The sequence below is a fragment of the Austrofundulus limnaeus genome, unplaced genomic scaffold, assembly GCF_001266775.1.
Source record: "Austrofundulus limnaeus strain Quisiro unplaced genomic scaffold, Austrofundulus_limnaeus-1.0 Scaffold118, whole genome shotgun sequence".
NCBI lineage: Eukaryota > Metazoa > Chordata > Actinopteri > Cyprinodontiformes > Rivulidae > Austrofundulus > Austrofundulus limnaeus.
In genome coordinates this window covers 1,336,524-1,351,217 of record NW_013952520.1, presented here as the reverse complement: position 1 = coordinate 1,351,217, position 14,694 = coordinate 1,336,524, and the positions used below count along the sequence as shown (strand labels likewise).

At 39.6% G+C, this 14,694-nt stretch overlaps 1 protein-coding gene across 4 annotated transcripts in view; it reads left to right on the top strand.

The window, feature by feature from the left end:
• Positions 1–13,873, top strand: part of ppp3cca (protein phosphatase 3, catalytic subunit, gamma isozyme, a) — a 51,007-nt gene extending 37,134 nt beyond the window's left edge. Inside the window, exons 9-14 of one of the 4 annotated variants that reach the window (XM_014014707.1) lie at positions 1,835–1,960; positions 3,183–3,260; positions 4,911–4,995; positions 5,676–5,773; positions 9,316–9,342; positions 12,814–13,873. In XM_014014707.1, the coding sequence (XP_013870161.1) occupies positions 1,835–1,960; positions 3,183–3,260; positions 4,911–4,995; positions 5,676–5,773; positions 9,316–9,342; positions 12,814–12,974 (575 nt within the window). In that variant the 3' untranslated portion in view covers positions 12,975–13,873. The remainder of the gene's footprint in view (positions 1–1,834; positions 1,961–3,182; positions 3,261–4,910; positions 4,996–5,675; positions 5,774–9,315; positions 9,343–12,813) is intronic. The other 3 variants (XM_014014708.1, XM_014014709.1, XM_014014710.1) reach the window with 3 other exon arrangements.
• The last annotated feature ends 821 nt before the right edge of the window (positions 13,874–14,694 follow it).

The following is a 14,694-nucleotide window of genomic DNA, read 5'->3' as shown; positions in this document are numbered from 1 at the left end:
GGTTGTGAACATGCATTTAAAAACAAGATTTCTCCAGTGGAATATCAAATAGTGACTGTGGAGGACAACAGACCCGACCCCCAAGACCCAAGGCAAACATAAGAGGGACCAGAGCCACAGACCCCGAGAGAGACCCCAAGCACTGAGCCCCCAAGGCCACCTGCACAGCGAGAACCACCCACCCACCCTCAGAGAGGAACACAGGAGAGAACCAGGAGAGCCCCACCAGCAACCACACGCAGAACCCACAGGGCCAACAGCTATGATCACAGGCCCCGCCAGCCCCCGCCACACCAGAGCAGAACCAGGCGCGGACACAGGGACCCGGATCCACAGGGTGCATCCCCCCGCCCAGGCCAAGGCCCGACTGGGCTAGAGGACCCAAGCCCCACCAGGCAGTCACCAGGCCGAGCCGGCACATGCCCAAGCACCCAGCCCCAGACATTGAGAGCCACCAGCGCACTGGCGGGCAGAAGCGCACCCCACCAGAGGGCAGTGCAGCCAGGGGCAGAGTCCACTACTAGCAGAGGGCTCTCAGGTGAACCAAATGAGGGGACAGCCCAAGTCCCAGCTTGACAAATACTAAATCATACACGAACACAATCACATAGTCCCACCCTCATTCTCACACCCACTCTTTCAAAGACAAACAAGAAGAACGCCACACCCCACGGGCCACAATCCGAGAGCCCGAACAACCCCGGGGAAGTCAGACTGCCAGCCACAGCCCCCGGCACCCCTCCAGGACCCTGAATCCATCCACAGCCCAGGACCCTACCAGACGGTCCGCCCCTAACTGACCCCACCCCCCCTCCAAAAAATGGCCATCGCAGAGAGACAAATTGGTTCTTTGCATTGATCCAGTAAAGACTTGGTGGTGAGGTAGCATTTTTTTGTGCTAGGGCCAGTGTTTACAATGGCAGAAACAGAAAGTGCTGGGTTAAGTTTAGCGCAGAACTTGTGTAGTGGAAAAAACTATAAAGTGAGTCACCACAATATATCAGGCTGCTGTTACACCCATCATCCCCACTGGTACTACACAGTTAGGTGATAAGTGGCTAAACTGTTAAAATAAAAAAACAGAAATGACAAAACATTTGCAGTGCACCCATTGCTTCACACCTCAGTAACCACATTTTACTATTTATTTATCCAGTCTGTGTCCAAGCACCAACTACAGTCAACTTAAAGTATCCATCAGTAGCTAGCTGACCAACAAAAGCCAATGCCAGGAGAACACCAAAGCTGAGTTTTACTGTAAGTGTTGTCCATTATACTCATCTACTGCTTTCCAGTTCTCCAACACTGGGGTCAACCACCTGTCTGTGGCTGCAACTCTGCACACCCATATAGTATGTGCTGCCTATCTGCCTGGACTTGGACCACATCTGCTTTCAGTGCACTACTAGCTCTATAGTGAACTGCAGGTGGCTTCAGTAATAGCTTATAAGGCAACATAGGTCATTTTTAGATCCTTGTAGTGAGATACAAAGCAAAAGCATCAAACATTAAGATTACACCTGTAATCCCAGTTGTTTTTGACATCATGAGTGAATTATCTCACGTTCACCTTTCTTCCATGAAGAGATGAACGAGTTTATCTGTTAGGGTTATTTAGTGATGGGTGTCTGCCTCATATGTAGTTAGAGGATATTCCTCCTGAGGACATCAACATTGCATCTGCCAGCCAACCATGGCTTAGCAGAAATGGATTTTTTTGAGGGCTAAACGAGCATACCTCACAGTGAGATACCTTACTCATGCAATAAAAAACAGGGTTACAGATGTATCTTTAGTTCTTCGCACAATCTCTCCTTACCTTTGTCAATTCCAGCTGCTGTATTAAAATATGAAAACAACGTGATGAACATCCGGCAATTCAACTGCTCCCCCCACCCTTACTGGTTGCCCAACTTCATGGATGTCTTCACATGGTCTTTGCCTTTTGTTGGAGAGAAAGGTGTGTTTATAAAGGAAAAAAACTGAAGATTTTTGTGTTGAGTTGTCTGTAGTTTGTTGACAATTGAGACTTCAGAGTCTCTAGTCGCTGTTAAATTGTAAATTGGAAAATGAATTAAATAAACATGGTTATAAGTAAGATTTCTTTATTCAATAAAAACAAAGGTACTGATTATTGGAGTTATTCAAAATATTATCTACAGCTATATCCATTTTTGTTAAACTCAAGATTTCCACTGCTAAGGTGGGGACTAGTATCTGATTTTCCTGCTCATGATGTTCCATATATTTTAAAATAAGACAGATTTGTACTACAGGCACTTTGTTATAGAGACAAATTAGTCTCAAAAAGATTTGAGCGTGCACAACAAGATTGGCACACACAAGTGTGTGAATCAGCCTGCCTGTGAATGTGACTTCTGAGATTTATTTAACACTGCAGATTCACATGTGTAATGCTGTGCTCAATGCTGGTAAAAACCTGGAACATCTGAGTCAAACCAAATTTATTGGTCATTGGAAGCAACTTGTTTCTAAATTAGCTGTAACCCGTGTAATAAAACAGAAATACTTACACCAACATACTGTACATTTGAACAAAGCTACTCAAAATAGTAAGGTTACTTTTCCTCTAGAAAAAAATCAAGAAAGTAWAATAATTGCTACTTTTTGCAGAGGAAAACTGGTAAATATATGTTTCCACAATAGTTTTGTAGAACAGTAACTTCATAATTTAGAGTAGTTTACTTCAAATGTACAGTCCACACAAAAATATACAGGAAATTACTGTATATTGGTTATACTGGTAGATTTTTCCATAAGAAGAAAGTGTTCTTTTTTCAGACTACAGCTGTGTTTTGAGTTTATTCTTCTTGGTATGTCTTAAAACGCCCAAGTTCAGCTGTAACTATGTAATCTGCTTGTTGTCAAATCGACCTGAATGGTGATATTTGTAGGAAATATTGCTATTTTTGTACCTTTCAGTTGCTGATATCAAACTGAAATTTAACCTTTTTTTAATACAACAAAGTTGGCCAGTCTAGACAATAAAAATTGTTTTCTTTTACTTTTAAATGAAATTGCAGCTTTAAGTTTGTGCTGTATGTGAGAAAACGTCATAGACTTTCCTGTTTTACCCACCTAATATTTTGGAGACCTGATGCCCCCAAGTGTTTTTATTTTTGTGAAAAGTAAAATTTAAACTTGTCTTCTGTTCTACACAGTGACAGAGATGCTTGTGAATGTACTGAACATTTGCTCTGATGACGAGCTCATGTCAGAAGTAGATGATCTGTATGAAGGTAATAACAGCCAGAGGACCAAGCATTAATGTTTCCTAATTTTGTTTAGAATATATACAGTCAGTATTTATTAGGGCTTGCCATATCAAATGAATGAGAGAGCAGAGGAAAGCATTGCAAACACCCCTACAAATGTTACATCAAAACAACCGGCTTGGCAGTGGGAGGTGTGCTATTACTTTTAGTGGCGTTTCGAGGTACCTGCTATCAAAAAAAACCTCATAGGAATACACTGAGCTCAGCTTCCAGCTGCCTTTAACTGCCACACTCTAGAGTGAGAGCTGTCTGATTTTTAAAAGATTACTTTTCAAACAACTTTTTCATGATACACAGACAAATAATATATCAAAACATAGAGRTTTTTGTCTTCTTTCAGCCAATATTTCTGGTTTTGCTGTAGGACAAACGGTTTTCTCTCAAAGTTTGTCAGAAGTCATGGAAGTACCACCTCCYTCCCTATCTTTCTCAATGTAAAATGTATTTCACGCTCTGATTCTGAAGCAAAAGAACAACTATTTTCAACTCAGCATATCTATGACGAGAGATAAAGCATTGTACCCCGCAATTTGCGCCTCAGCGCGTCGAACGCTCAGATCGTTCAAATCGTTCAAATCGCGCTGCTCTAATCGCGCTTGAGGCGCCGCAGAACTTCCCGACGTTGCTTGAAGCGCGTCCACCATAGACTTTTTATGTAAACCTGCTGCTCCTGACGCTGAAATCGCGTTCGGTGTGAACGCACCATAAGAACCAATCTTTTCTGTCACACACGGTTCAAGAATTATTTGAAGAGACCTTATAGTTTTCACACAGCGGCTTGTTGAGTGAACTAAATTTTTCAGTGATTTTCCTGCGTTGAAAGTGTCATGTTGCAGATCGTTTCTGGCCAGCCCACCACAATTAGGCCTTCTAATTGGCTGAGGCTGTTACTGGGCAGTGTACCTTTTTGAGTGACAGAACAACAAGGGTCTTATGTAACCCAACATGGCATCCAGAGTGCTCAGCAATTTTAAGACAAACAAAGCTAAAATTTGGTGCAGTGGTAGCTGAGAACTAACTCAACACATTCTGAGTGCTAAACAAAAGTTTAAGCTAACCACTAATCCTAATTTTAAAAAAGGCTCTAATTCAGCTAATTTAAGCTGAAAACTGGTATCGTGGTAGCCATGAACAAGCTAATTTGAGACTGCAATAAACTGCCATTTTAAAACATTTTTAACTAAAACTTGGTGTGGTGGTAGCTGAAAAGGATCTCCATCACACACTGAAGCCAAATGAAAAATCCAAGATGGCCGCCATAGCTAAAATGACAAATTAACCATAACTGCTTATGGCAAGCCCTTTCATATGTTTTCAGGAACTATTTAAGTTTTGTTTGCCACTGGCTGGCTTTTTAGAGTAATCACAATTTCAGAAAGCTATTTGTTAAAATGTGTTTGTATGAATGTTTATATGTCTATATGCTACATTGACAGAGTGACTGTTAATACTAACTGAGCAGCAGCCACCTCAAGTTTTTATCTGTCAGTATTTTTCATCACTTTCATCGAAGACTAGAATTTAAGGCCATGGACTGAGTCTAGATAAATGTACACTAATTTTTGCTTTGGTCCATAAAGATGCAGTCTAAACTTTACACTCTTCTGTTTCCAGGTGGGACCTCAGCAATGCGTAAGGAGGTCATCCGGAACAAAATTCGTGCTGTGGGGAAAATGGCACGTGTCTTCTCAGTTCTCAGGTCTGATATAGTCTTTACTCTTGTCTTATCTCATGATAAATGTAGTATCTTACTGGGGATTAGTTAGCAACTTCAAATGGAGAAAAGACTGAGAGAGGCAAGTTTTCTGTTGCAGTCTCGCTGAATTCTGAATGTGATCAGTGAGCTGTGTGGATGTTTTGAATGGTAGTTTTCAGAAAATTACACACAGAATGTACAACTTTAACATGAGACATTTCTGAAAAATTACTGTACTTGTGATGTCTGTACCAGCTTTTTCTTTTTCTGAAACAGATACATGTTTAAACATTTGGTATTGAACCAAATGTTTCATTTATTTGTCAAAATCTTTTATTGTGTTAATTTGATACATTTTGATCTGTTACATAACTGTCAAATTATAGCTGTTAGATAAAGCCTCTTTTGGTTTAAAAAAAAGAACAACAAAAATAAAGAAAACAGTCTAGTGTGTGAAGATGAATTTGTTAACACAGATACTAACYCTAGCAATCAGTCCTTGGAAACTTTTCAGTGACCCACATAGAGAACCAGGGCACACTTCAGTAGTTTGGGTGTAGGCACTTCAAGGTGCTGTGAGAGTTTGAACCCTTTACTTCATGACCATCAGCTGTGTGCAGAAATGTCAGGGTAATGTAACATGTTTGTGTACGGTGTGTGCCTGTGATCTGCTTACTGATTAGGGAGGAAAGTGAAAGTGTGTTAACACTAAAAGGCCTGACACCAACTGGAACTCTTCCTGTGGGAGTGTTGTCAGGAGGAAAACAGACCTTACAGAGTGGTAAGTGTGTTTAACTTTTTCTGACTAGCTGCCATTTAACACCTCCTGACACCTGGTTTATACCCACTGTTCTTGGCCTCACGAATAGCGTCCCTTGACAAAGCTTGTGTGACAGTTTAGGTTTGATTGTATAAAGATTCATACAACTGAACAAACACCACAAAGGTCTAATCATTGCAGATATTTTGTAATCTTCAAATATCTACTAGATGAGATGAAACTCTCTTGTTACAATATTGTATAAAGAGCATGCAGTATGGGTATTCCTTATGTTGTAAAGTGAGCTTCCTTTATTTATTGTAATATTGTGTGATAACTGCAATCACACAATAATACAAAGCCAGAATCTTTTCCATAAAATCAATACAACATTGCTTGACTTTTCCTATGACTATGGCAAAATCTCTATTTTTAAATGTTTAAAGTTTGCTAAAAAAAATACCTTATTTTTACTGTTTGGGCAGCAAAGCTCTGGATCTGTGTGTTTATTTTAACAATAATGATTTAATTTACAATCCTTACAGAAATTGTTCTGTTCTCAACAATCTGAGCCCACAGCTTTATTGCTAACTTCAGTAAATAGAGTAAAAACTTCAAAGTCCATATCTTTTTAGAAACTCTGTATCAATCTTTGTATTTTTATGTGCTGACATAATGGTAACTCACTCACTGATTTCTGGAACTCCCCTGCTAGCGCAAACAACAGAGGCTGCTGTCTTCAAAATAAAAGCAGGCCAGTTTCAAAATAAAGCAGAGGCTTTAGATTTCTGGGAACAATTTATTCTTGACTGACTAAAGAAAAAAATTAATCAGTTAAGTTAAGGATTTTTAATCCTGATATCTAGTTTGTGAAGATCAGAGGTCTCTTTGAAAGGTTCTAGATCAATGACGGCGTGGCCAACACAGGAAACACTGGCTAGACTTTTATTTAAAGCCTCCCTTCCATGCAGCAGAGTGTTTTTAGGGTTGCTTGGGTGGGGAGGTCAGCCTGTCACCTGGAGCCGCTGACCCTTTGATCTAAAGGCCAGCGCCCGGGGCTGCCCGTCACACAACATGCTGGGAGCCCTGTTCAGGCTTCCAGATGCTGCAGAGCAATCGAAGGAGAACCCACATGTTGTGACCTTTGGGAGAATGTCACTGTCCAAATGTACGGTGCTGCCTACAGCTTTCAGATCAGCTAGGCCAGTTCAAACTATGGGTGTTAGAGGAGTTTACTGTTTCTTCTGTCAGAGTTCAAATTCAAAAAACCTGAAGACAAATGAACATTTTAGAATGATGCCTCAGAAACCTATGGATGATGGAAATGCACAGATCTGAACAAATATGTTATTTGTCTTGAAAATGTTCTAAGAACATCTTCATGTTCACATAGTGTCAGGGGATTTCTGTGCACCATAATTTGTTTTCTGAACATTTYCCCACTGAGAATAAATCACTTTGTATTGATATAGCTTAAAACAATTAAAGTTTCCTCATTTAMAATGATGGTAAAACACTTTGCTTTTGACAATTTAAGGATTTTAGTATTTTGTTAATTCCTTCTGGCTTGGATATGTTAAAACTGTTTACTTGATTTATAAGGCTGGCTCACACTGTGTGATGTCAAAAATTGTAAAAGACTTATTTTTGTCACTTTGTGCAAGCTCAATTGTAAAAAGTAACGAAGTAGATGCTGGACTGTTACTAAATTAGTCAACATCACTTGTTATTAACAAGTGATCATTTATTAACAGTAATATTTTTAGTCCATCCATTTTTTTCTGCTTATCTGGGGTCGAGTCACAGAGGCAGCACCAGAGAGACGCAGACTTCCCTCTCCCCAGCCACTTGTGCCAGCTCATCCAGGGGAATCCCAAGGCGTTCCCAGGCCAGCTGAGAAACATAGTCCCTCCAGCGTGTCCTGGGTCTTCCTCTGGGTCTCCTCCCAATATTTTTAGTGGTTATTTTTGTGATTTTTGTCCTTAATTTTTTTAATCATTTGAAGTGAAATAACAACTGTTTTTCCCCACATCACTTGTATGCTTTGCTGCTAGTGTCTACTGCTACCATGACCCTTTCTACTGCAGTTGAAGGTCGGTACCAGTCAGTCATCGGTCAGCTTCATTCCTCTTTTCAAGCTGAAGTTGAATGAGTCAGCTTATAAAAGGGACGCTTCCAAATAGATGGTTTGTAGCTCTGAGCGGTTTAACTACGAAGCTATTACATTTAAACAGTAGACACACAAAGCTATTGATGAACCAACAAACAAGTTCCTGAAAGTGTTCTTAGTTTGCTAAATGGACTCTATGAAGTTAGACAGTTTATCTGTTTGCTACCAGTAGAACATGCCCAGAACACCTCTAAAGGCAGGCATCCAGGAGACATCCTAATCAGATGCCCAAACCACCTCAACTGACCCTTTTCAATGTGGAGGAGCAGTGGCTTTACGTAAAGCCCCCCCACTTGTATCCAGGATCTTGCTCTTTCAGTCATGATCCAAGTCTCATGACCACAGGTGAGGGTTGGAACGAAGACAGACTAGTAAATCCAGAGCTTTGCCTTTCGACTCAGCTCTTTCTTCACCACGACTGACTGAAGAAATGCCCTCATTACTGAGGATGAGGCCCCAATCCGTCGATCCATCTCCCACTCCCTCCTACCATCACTCGCAAACAAGACACCCAGATACTTAAACTCCTCCACTTTCCACCCTTTTTCGGGTCAAAGCATGGCCTCAGATTGAGAGGAACTGACTCTCATCCCAGCCACTTCACACTGGTTTGTGAAACACCCCACTGCCTGCTGAAGGTCTTGGACTGAAGATGCCAGCATAAAAAAAGAATTGTGATTATGTTTAATATTTGTCAGTAGGTGGTCATCTGCCAATGAGCTTGTCACAATGTTTGACCACAAACAAGATTCAAGCTAATGAAGAGATTTTATCTACATATTACACAGTGTGAACCTGTCTTTGGTCATTTGAAATTTGTAGGGTTTTCAGTAAAACTCATTTTTATTTGTTAAAATGACTGAATTTAGGTTGAATTTGATGCAAATATCTCATGGAACCACAAAGTCAACAAAAGGGAATAATTGCACAAAATAATTTCAAAAGGTTTATATGGTTTAAAAATATTTAAGTAAAACTAGTTGCACTATTTGTCTTACAACAAGCATAGTGTAAWTTTTGATTGAAATATGTGAATGGATGTTTTAAAATCCATTTCTTTGTCTGTTGCCCTGCCTGGTCATTGTTGCATATCTCATGTTGGTTTTAGACGAAGTGCTCAGCCAAATCCCCCTTAGCTCTCCTCACCTAAGTCCTCGTGACCCTTTAACACCAACCCTGTGTTAAACCTCTGAGGAGCATCTCTCTGACCCACCCACCCACTCACTCACTGACTGGTGCTGATTCAGTTTTACAGCTGCTGTAAGTTTAGTCCCTGTTGATGCACTATGTTAGACCTGCTGTCTCATAATGGTTTACAGTTTGATTTTGCTGTCTTTAGCTGCCTTTGATGACTCTTGTTTTTCTCCTTCTTCCTTGATTCCCATTAACATAGCTACCATTGAGGCAGCTAAGGCTAAAGGTATGCTCTGGCTGTGTGGCTTATGTCTTGTCTATGTATTGAGTGTATTCACCATTGAAAGACATTACTTCTAAAATGTGTACTTATTTTTAATCATTTTGGACCCCACTTTTATATAATACTGATTCTTTTATCACTGTGTATTGTAGAGATATGGGCTCTTGCACTAACAGTGTCTGTTGATCACATTGGGTCATAAATGATGGTAATCAATAAAAGAAACACACATAAGCTCTACRGAGCACGGTGTGAATGGTACAATAGCTTCTATCAAATGAAAACTATGGCATTAATTAGGTTAACAAATTTTGGGATCATTATTTTCACCTGAAGAAGTTTAAAATTTAGTTTCTGTACTCATGAGAAGTGAAGGCTATGAGATAAAAGGATTTTCATAGTTATGCCTGTATGGTGGGGTTTTGGACTTGGCCTGTCCCTTGTTGACAAGAAGTCTTTGGCTGTGGTCTCATGGGCTTTTCTAGTCAACTTGGCTCCCCTCACAGAGAAAATCCTGCTAAGAACTGGCTAAGATAAGACCAGGGACATCCCTGCTGGGGATATTTTCAGAACATAATCCCGTTACTTTATTCGACTGATGCTACACTGTCTGCCTCTTCGGGCTGATAGTACTGCTCGGTAGCTCTGCATGCTTCACGCATGAACAACTTTGATTGAGTTTCATAAAAAGAAAAAAAACTGTCTGAGAGTTTGTGACATATAGAGTGAGGAGGTTGTGTAACTAGTGCCTATGGAGGTCTTTTATTTTCATTCACTATTCAGTTAGAACACTTTGCGATAAAAGACACTGTCAGTACCCACATGAATACAGTTCTTTACATATTTGTCTTTGTATATTTCTGTCTGTGGAAGCTCTTTTTTTGTTGTCAAATTAGCCTAAAAAAGAAGGCCAGTGAAATTAGGACTTCATGCACAACCCCAACTGCAACAATAAAAAATAATAACAGAATCTTGTTTATAATGTAAATAAAAACATAATGCAAAGAACTCATATTTTATTCACAATGAAAATTTATAAAACTCTTAAAAGTTTAAACAAATACTTATAAAATTTACTGTACAACACATCTCAAAAAAGTTGGGACAGAGGCAACAGAAGACTAAAAGTAAAGGGTAATAAAAACAAACAGCTGGATGAGCATTGTGAAAAGAATTAGATTAACTGGCAACAGGTCACTAAGGACTGGTTTAAAAAGCATTTTAGAGGCTGAATCAGAAGTAAAGACGGGCAAAGTTTCAAAAAACTGCATCTAAAATAGTTGGAACAGTGTTCCTTAGGTTTTGAATATCCTGTCATCTCCAGGTCATTAAATCATCAAAGGATTTCAATAATCTGTAGAAATCTCTGAGGTCGTTAATACTACCCTCAAGTGACACTGCATTAAAATCAGGTCTGATTCTGTTCTGAACATAATTGCATGAGCTCAAGATCACTCCCACAAATCATCCTTTGTAAATACTCTTCACCAGAGTGATGGGCACATCAAGGTAAGAAGAGAGGCAGGTGAAGTGATGCACCCATCAGTGCCTACTGTACAGCCTGTGGGGTCGGGGCTGTGATGTGGGGTTGCTGCTGTTGGTCAGGTCTAGCCACAGTGAATGTGTGCTGTAATCAAAGCTAACTAAATATTAGACTGCATGACCTTGTTTTTTTCATGGCGACTTTTTTTTTTTGGGGGGGGGGGCAGTCATTGTATCTTACTGTCTATCAACAACTTTTAATTTCATTGTACTTTACAGATATGTTTTATCACAAGCCAGCAAATCAGTTAAAAATCAAATTATTTGAATTTAAAATAAGAAAAGCTTATAACAAAAAAGGATTAAAGTCAGTTCTCTGTTGCTTTTTCCACATCAAACTCAAAGATTAAAAGTTAAAACTCAATTCTTTTTGCCTTGAAACTTGGCCAGCTGTCATGATAGGAGTGCACTTACCATGTGAGTTTTTTAATCTACAACCACATTAATTTMAATATTTTCTCATATAAAACTGAAATATCAACCCCCTCCCCCTCCCATTCGTTGTAAGTCACGCAGAGCGAAGCATATGAACCGCAGCTGTTTACTTACTGGAGTCCCAGGAGAAAAAAAACTTTTTCTTTCTTAACCGTGGCGATGTAAAAAACACATGAACTTTAGTTGCATGTCCTGATAAATCCATCTTGCTTATTATCAGCAGATTTCTGCTCTGGTCTACTCGTCTTTGACAGCTCTGGAGCAAAGCCCACCCACACAAGAGTGTTTCTCTGAATAATGTTTCTCCACAAGAGGGCGCACTGAATCCTGAAAAACCCTGAAGTCTGTYTGAAATGAGTGGTGGCTTCWTACTTGATGATTAGATCTCTTATGCTTTTTAAGCTCAAAAGATGATGATCGTATTATAAAATGAATAAATACGGTAATACAGTGACGAAAATAAATAGTTTCACATTTAAACTATTATCTGCTGGGCCAGTTGAAATGTTATTGAGGGCTAGATTTGGTCCTCAGGCATTGAGTTTGACACCTGTATTTTAGAACATTTTTTCAGGGAAGGCCTTGCATATTTCAGCAAGATTATGCTAAATCTGATTCTGCATCCGTTACAGCAACATGACTGTAGCAGAAGAGTCCAGACCCATCAATTAAAAACATTTGTGCCTTATGACGAACAAACAAACAAACAAACAAACAAACAAACAAACAAACAAACAAACAAACAAACAAACAAACAAACAAACAAACAAACAAAAACAAGACTTTTATCCTACATCAAACAAAAGTAGGACAATGTATCCCTCCAAAAACTCTTGTTAAAAAGAGGGGAGGTTTCAGTGAGAACCCTGTGTGAACTGTTTGAGATGTGTTGCTGGCACCAAATTAAAAATTATTTTATTTATTTACTTTAAGCATTTGATATGTTTACTAAGCTCCACTGTGAATAATACATGGGTTTAGAAGATTTGCAAATCATAGAGTTGTGTGTTTTTAACACAATGTTCAGTATGGGGTTGTAAATACAAAACCTTACAGATATCTGCTGTGCAAGAGTCTTTGTTTCCAGACAGACCAGTTTTACTGCATTTACCTGAATATTTGTTCTTTGTTGAAGTTAAATGTCTGTAATGTTTGTCCAAAGAGTCCCTTACAAGTCTGTTTTTYATTTGCACATGTTCTCTGTCTGGTTTCCTTGGCCATGTCGGGACGTTGCCGTAAGTCTCCAAAACGTGAAGTGTTTCTTGTTGTAGTTTGTTTTCCTGGTGTTTGAACTCTAGGAGTCGATGTGTACCTGTGCATGTGTCGAACTTTAAGATCATTGTACTGTGGTAGACTGAAACTGTGCTTTGTGTTTGCAATATTGAGGAGTCTAGTTAAATCAAGGCTTATGGGCGTAAACAAAGATTTGCATCAAATCTTTCTGTGAAGTTGGGACTTCGTTTCTTCATTTTCTTTTTCTTTCATTTCCCCCTCCAGCCATTCAAGGCTTCTCTCCCACAAGAAAGATTCGCAACTTTGAGGAGGCCCGAGGCCTGGACAGGATAAACGAAAGGATGCCGCCTCGCAAAGATGGCAAGCAGCAAGACAGCACCACCATCAACACCACCGTCCCCAACAAGAATGGCACAGATGGATAAACAGCCAAGACGCCCCTCCTCATATCTTCAAGTAGCCACCTGACTCCCCCTCCTCAAACAGGGTCTCTGTCTGCCTCACCTGCTCAGACTGTTCATGTTCTCACCTGCAGACAGACAGAGACCTGAAGCCGACAGGAGACACATCACAGAGAAAACACAAAGACATACTGAATGATGTGACTGCCAGAATATCATCTTATTTATTGAATAAATATATTAGCTGTACTGTTTAATAGCAACACGTTTATTGAAAAAAAAATACAGCTGTTCAAATGTATAAAGATGCTGATCTTCTGTATCAAACTGATTCAAAGATCGTTTTTTAAGTGGGTAGAAAAAGCCCATGTTATTCACGTGTTTAGTCACTTTTGTATTGTTCTTTATGTGCTTAATAAGGTAAAACCTCAGCCTCATTCCTTGTGGAGAGACTACAGGCATGTGAGGATCTACAAACAGCTCAGTGTTTACTGTCAGTTCAAAGATAAATTATTTGTGCGAAGAAGCTGAAAACAAAGGTAATAAGGGAAGTTAGGTCTTTCAGATTAATGTTAATTATTTTATATCTAAAGCAGTATTTTAAATGTGACTGATTGGTATATGTTCACTTCCAGAGAAAAGGTTTCCTGTATTATCATTTTTGACACGTTTAAATGTCGAATGCACAATTATTGTTCTGCTTTCAACTCGTGTTCATCTGATGGCAGCTAGGATGTCCCCTCTGTCAAGAAACAGGACAAAAGAGAAAAAAAGAGAAGGGAACTTAGAAAATATAATTTTCAGGCATCAGTGTTCTCACATCCAAGCTGGAATCTTCTTCTTCAGCAGTGGCCAGGCTGGCTCTTTGAGTCTGAGGCCAAGATTCAACCTTATATTAAAGAGGACATATCCTGCAAAATCCACTTTTTTATTTGTTAAATACATTTTGTTGTGGTTTTGGAGTCTCTAGGAGGTAGAAAAGTTGAATTTAGTTTCTCCTGGTTCTGCAAAGATATCTTTATATTCTGTTTAGGTTATATTTTTCAGCCAGTTCAGTTTTCTCTATTTTCTATCCTGTTTTCTGAGTTTATTACATCAAATAATTTACAACAGAATTACAAAATAAGGTCTGGACTTACCAACTACAATTTCCTTGTCTTAATCCCCCCTGGTTCTGGGTTAGACTCTGGTTCTGGGTCAGACTCTGGTTCTAACATGTAAGGTTGGATGGACAAGTCTTCTGTTGTTGACATCTTTTAATTAAATTGTAAATATAAYGTTTCTGCAAGCTAGAAAAAYGTAAACCGCTCTTAAACCAGAATGGACCGGTCTGGAAGCCGGAGCGGGGCGGGACTTGAAGCATCTTAAAGGAACAGTAAAGCCTGGAACATACTCGTTCTGAAGCCGAACAGTTGATGCACAGTCACATGGTTGTTCGGCATTTGTTTACGCACACACCTTTCATAGCCCCTGTGACACACCACGCCGAGCTCCTGGGAAAGCCCTCCCGCTGCAGCATACATCACTGCATGGAGTTTCTTCCTGCTGGAGACTGATGCAGAAAAAAATAATCTGAGACTCGTCACTCACCCGATGTTATTATCCACAAATCTGTTGCGGTTAAAGCTCCACAATTTTTATCGGATTCTTCCATGCACTGCGTCTGTTTTATCTCCATGAGCTTTTCACTTTGACTATCTTTRTAAAAGTTTGCTTCCTGGTAACAGTTGGCTCTGGAAGCAAG